This window comes from Triticum urartu, chromosome 5A (assembly GCF_056163025.1).
Source record: "Triticum urartu cultivar PI428250 chromosome 5A, HENAU_Tu73, whole genome shotgun sequence".
Classification (NCBI taxonomy): Eukaryota; Viridiplantae; Streptophyta; class Magnoliopsida; order Poales; family Poaceae; genus Triticum; species Triticum urartu.
The window spans coordinates 652,819,652-652,825,140 of NC_141877.1; the positions used below are offsets into that span (position 1 = coordinate 652,819,652).

At 54.2% G+C, this 5,489-nt stretch overlaps 1 protein-coding gene across 1 annotated transcript; it reads left to right on the forward strand.

Annotated features, from left to right (window-relative positions):
* The first annotated feature begins 801 nt into the window (after positions 1-801).
* Positions 802-5,017, forward strand: LOC125506389 (cation/H(+) antiporter 15-like). Its single transcript, XM_087522251.1, has 3 exons — positions 802-1,273; positions 1,423-2,415; positions 2,521-5,017. The coding sequence occupies exons 1-3, from the start codon at positions 1,091-1,093 to the stop codon at positions 3,778-3,780; spliced, it is 2,436 nt and encodes an 811-aa protein (XP_087378377.1). The 5' UTR covers positions 802-1,090; the 3' UTR covers positions 3,781-5,017.
* Positions 5,018-5,489: the final 472 nt, after the last annotated feature.

Consider the following 5,489-nt stretch of genomic DNA (forward strand, 5'->3'; position numbering starts at 1 on the left):
AGAAGGCGAAGGAGAAGGAAGAAAAGTGGCCGTTGCTCAAGGAAGAGGGGCTGCGCAAAGTTGCCATCGAGGAGAGAAGAGCACGAGCCGCCGAAAACAAATCAATGTCCATGTTGCTCGCCGAAGAGAACAAAATCATGTCAATGAACCGCAATGACATGGACGACCTCACCAAAACATGGCATGATATGGCAAGAAGGGAAATCTTGAAGAGAAGAATGGTGGCGTCGGCCGGTTCGTGCTACAGTTCCGGTGATGTTTTCTCCGCTCCACATGATGGTAATGTGGATGATTTCGGTGCGAGAGTTGGAACAAGCGCTGGAGGTGGATTCGGTGGTGCCGATGAACTCCAAGGTGGACTCGATGGCGCGGAGTGAACATTGATCAAGATGATGCCAGACATAGGCGCAAACCTTTTGCAGGGCCCTCTTTTGCGTTAGCCGTAATGAACTTGGTTTCTATTTACGCGTAAAACTGTTTGTGTCGTTTGAATTTGAACTTGTTTGTGAAATCCTATGTCAAATGCGAAATTTGCAGTTTATCTATTTGCGGGTCGTCACGGTGGTGTCCGAGCAGAACCCGCATAGCCGACCCGTAAAAAAGCATATTCCGCGAATATACTATTTTACGGATCCGTTTGCGGGGTCTGCATCTGTGCCAGCCCGCGCTGGCCCGCAAAAGCTGTTTTGCGCGAACTGCAAACGCGTTTTACGGACCGGCGTTTTGCGGGGTCTGCTAGAGGTTGTTCTTAGATGCGCCTTAGACAAACCCATTCTATAAAAATTGGAAGCAGGAGCGAATGGGTGAGCAAATGAGATTTAGCTAATTTTACAACACACTCTCAATCCTATTCCGGGGGCGCCTTCCCCCTCAGGCACTGCCATGAAAACCATGGGCGTCCCTCCAAAAATAGCCCAGGTCTCTCGCAGCCACTACACCTCCCTCCACGAGCGCATGCACGCACGCAAGGAGACTCGTCAGGAAGGCCCGCGCCGGAGCCGATCGAGCTAAGCTCGGCAGCGGCAATACGGGCGACAGGCGCCGTCCAACTACGGCGGCCGACTAGTGCCGAGTGCCGAGCGCGAGGAAGATGGGAAGAGTCTCCCTTTGCTCGGAGGACGTTGATCCGCTGGTGTGGACGCCGGTCCCTGGCATCGCGGTGGACACGTTGTTCCTCCTCGTCATCCAGGCGCTCGCCATCATCCTCGTCTCCAACCTCTTCCACTCGTTGCTCCGGCGGTACAACCAGCCGAATGCCATCTCGCAGATCCTGGTAATCAATCAATCTTGACACTTATTTCTCCGGGCGGGCGTTGTTGAAGAAAATGGAGGGAGCGTCATGCAGTGCAGTGCAGTGTAGGGTCAATTAACTAGCTGGCAACAACGGCATGTATGTATGTAATGTATGTGGCGTGCGTGCAGGCCGGCATGGTGGTGGGCGGCATGGGGCTCCGCAACGCCATCGTGCACATCGACGTGGACAACGTGGAGGACATGTACAACGGGTACATCGCGGCGACGCGCATCCTCTACATGTTCCTCGTCGGCCTGGAGACGGACATCGCGTCGCTGCGGAGCACCGCCCGGCGCTGCGTCGCCTTCACGTACGCCACGGTGGCGGCGAGCCTCCTCCTGGCGGCCATCGTGTCGAGCGGGATGTACGGGAGCATGATGCACTCCCCGGTGAGGACGCCCGAGATGCTGGCCGCCACTCTGATGGTGGCGCTGACAAACACGTCGTCCCTGTCGGTCGCGCGGATCGCCGACGACCTCAAGCTCACGGTGACCGAGAACGGGCGGCTCCTCGTGAGCGCCGCCATCGGCACAAACATCATATGCGTCATCGGCGACGGCGTGCTGCGGTCCACGAGGATGGCGAGGGAGAACAGCATGGACGTCTCCCAGGGCTTCGTCGCGCTAACCGGGGTGGGGCTCGCCCTATGGCTGGTGCGCCCCACCGTGACACGCGTGAACCAGCGCAACGTCGGGCAGCACCATGTGAGGAGGCGCGACCTGGCGTTCATGATCTCGGCCATCTGGATCGTCGGAAACTTCCCGCAGAAGCTTGGCTTCGACGGGTTGCCTACGAGCTTCGCTCTAGGGCTGGTGTTCCCGAGGGAAGGCCCCGCGGCACGCTCTGTCGCCGACGCCCTCGTGCCACCCGTTAATGGGTTGCTGGTCCCCTTCTACTTCGCCACCATTGGGATGCGGATGAACTTCAACACCATGTCCGGTGCCATCATCCTGCCCGGCGTGCTCATGATGCTGCTCGGCCTCGTCGGAAAGGCCATCGGCGCCGCGGTGGCCTCCGCGTACCTCAACATCCCGCTCTGCGACGCCCTCCGCTTCAGCGTGCTGCTCAACGTCAAGGGGCACGTGGACACCATGAACATGCAGTTTGCCAAATCAGAAGGGGTGCGTAATCATATTCAGTTTAATTATACTCAGCGATGGATGGAGAAATCCTCGGGCGGGGTGGATTGATGAAATAACTTTTTAATTGGGATGGGAGGAGTGCAGGTGTGGGCGGAGCAAGCACTGTACGCGATGATCATCGGCAACCTTGCAAGCACCCTGGTGGCTGGCCCGGCGGCGGCGGTTTTTGTGCGCAAGGAGAAAGAGGCGTACGCGATGACGCACCAGGCCCTGGAGTCGTTGCGCGAGGAGGCGGAGCTGCGCATGATGACCTGCTCTCACAGCGCGCACTCCATGCCCGCCCTGCTCAGCCTGGTGGAGCTGATGGTGATGGAGCCGGACAAGCAGCCGGCGGTCCAGGTCGTCCACCTGTTCGAGGGCGGCCATAAGCGTGCCGCCGCGGCCGCCGCCGCAGCGTCCTCGACGACGCCGTACCTGCCGCCAATCATCGACGAGTATGACGCCGGACGCGAGGCCATCAACGACATGAACACGGTGGTCGACCTGTACCTGCGGTCGACAGGCATCGCCTTCCAGCAGATCGACGTGGTGGGCAGCAGCGCGTCCCGGGACGTGGACGCCGTGTGCCGGTGCGCCGGGGAGGCGCGCGCCGCCCTGCTCCTCCTCCCCTGCTACAGGGAGCAGCGGTACGACGGCAAGATGGCCTGCCGCCTGGAGGAGCGGCGCGAGCTGAACGTGGGCGTGCTGGCCAAGGCGCCCTGCACCGTGGGCCTCCTGATGGACCGGCCCTACAGGAGCAGCGGCGCCAGCTTCCAGGTCCCCACCAGCGTGGACACGAGCACCAGCACGCTGCTGCACCCGTGCAGCGACAGGGCGGTGAGGCACGTGATCGCGGCGGTGTTCCTGGGCGGGGCCGACGACCGCGAGGCCGTGTCCGTGGCCTCCCGGCTGGCCGAGAACCCCAACATCGGGCTCACAGTGTTCCGGTTCGTGAAGCTGAGCACGTACGACACGGTGACGTCGTCGACCTCCAGGGCGGCTTCGTCCGCGGCGGGCGGAGGGCTGAGCCGGCCGTTCAACGACGCGGAGGTGGACGAGCGGTTTATGTGGAGGTTCTACGAGAACTACGCGGCGACGGAGATGGCCATGTACGTGGAGAAGGTGGTGGAGAGCCCGGCGGACGTGGTGGAGACGCTGGACGCCATGGCCGGGATGTTCTCGCTGGTGATCGTGGGGCGGGGCGGGCGGCAGCCCAAGGAGCTGCTGATCGGGCTGGACGAGTGGGCGGAGGCCGGGCGGGAGTTGGGCGCCGTGGCGGAGATCCTGGCGTCCAACACGTCCATGGAGATGGGCTCCGTGCTCATCATGCAGCAGCACAGGGTGTTGGTGCAGGTGCCCCGATGACCGGCGCACATTTGTATCTACAGTACGTATAACAACGTAACGTAGTACACTAGTTGCCATATAATTCGTCACAGAGAACATGCAGCTTGTGCATACTTAGACGCGTCGATTAGGATGCAGAAACTAACCACCATTGTATTGCTGTGTGGGCATATGTAAGAGCCGAGTCTAGTACTACTAGTACGTAGGTACACACGTCATGTACTGGTCAAATACTAGCAGTTGAGTGAAAATATCAGCACCGATTGTTTCGTGTCTTGACTCTTCACCCATCTATCTATACTAGCCGAATGCCCGTGCGTTGCCACGGAATAAAAAATAATATAAACACAAAACAATTATTCTACTTTAGAAATATGCATTGAGCATGACAATATGTGATTTCAATTCTGAAGATTTACTTCCGCTGCATTTTATTTTCCTTGTTGGACAGAATAACACATCCAAAAAAAGGCTAGCTACGGTGTGCTAGTGCAAAATACTTAAACTTGGCTGCATTCGTTGAAGGTTCCTCATGTCATGTGTGCGTTGTATCCAGTCTTGATGTAGGGATGGTACTTCATTTAGTAATACTAAAATTATTTGTGTTACACCACTGTTGGCTAATCAAATTATTTGGGACATGTTCACGGTAATGTAAAATTGACAAATATTGTAGGAACAACAATTGCTTACGCATCAAGACATATATGTTTTGACTAAAGAGATGTAGGCGTTATACATGTAACCTGTGAATCTTGCATATAGTTCAAAAGATATCAAATACAATATAATTCCTTTCCATGTTCTTCAGGAAGTCATTTCGTTGCATGTTGTAGCTATAGTACATGTTATAAAGGTAGCTAACTACCTAAAAGGTAAAATGTAGAACTCATAAACTTATGATGCGCATGCTCATATTTGTTTGGCAGTTGCGTGATGGTCCTCTCCTCTGGCTATCGAATATCTGATATCGTTGCCCGCCTCTTGGATGAGCAGAGTCAATTGCAAAAGCTGAGTTTCCCGACGTTAGTAGAATTCTGGAGAAACCGTACCTTGGTATTTCAGTTGGTGCAGTCATAGTAGTGCAGTAGCAATGCATTGCACTCCATATCTACACACCACGTAATGTTTGCCACAATATCTTTTATTGCAGTCCCTTCTGCAAGGCTAATTATAGAGACAAAATTGTCGATATGTCTGCACTTGACACTATTGGTATTGATACCTACAAATGAAACTGACTCTTACCACTTCACCATACAATCCTGAAACAAAATTATGTGGCAGACAATTGAAAAAGGAACGAAACAACAATAACGCATCTCACTTCAGAATACTTGAACTATATTTGTTCCTGATTCATCCACGCAACTGAAGATTGAAATAGCATAAGCCCACCTTTCTTCACACTACAATCATTGACCAAATATTATACCTCAATTTCAGTTACTCTGATCTAGAAGGCTGACTCGAAACTGAACCAAGAATCAAATGAAAGCGAAACTGATTAAATAAACAAACAAACGAAATATGGTTTGAACATCATTCTGCAGTTACTGCCTTTCACTCCAAAGGACATTGAATATCATACAAAATATAATTTGTACAACGCCAATTTTGGCTCTAGTAGCCTTTCTTCTGAGCTACTGGGCTGTCACCAAGAGCAGCTTGTGATCTCAGACTCTGGTGACAAAGGCAAACAACCCTTGTTCCAGGAGCCAAGCCGG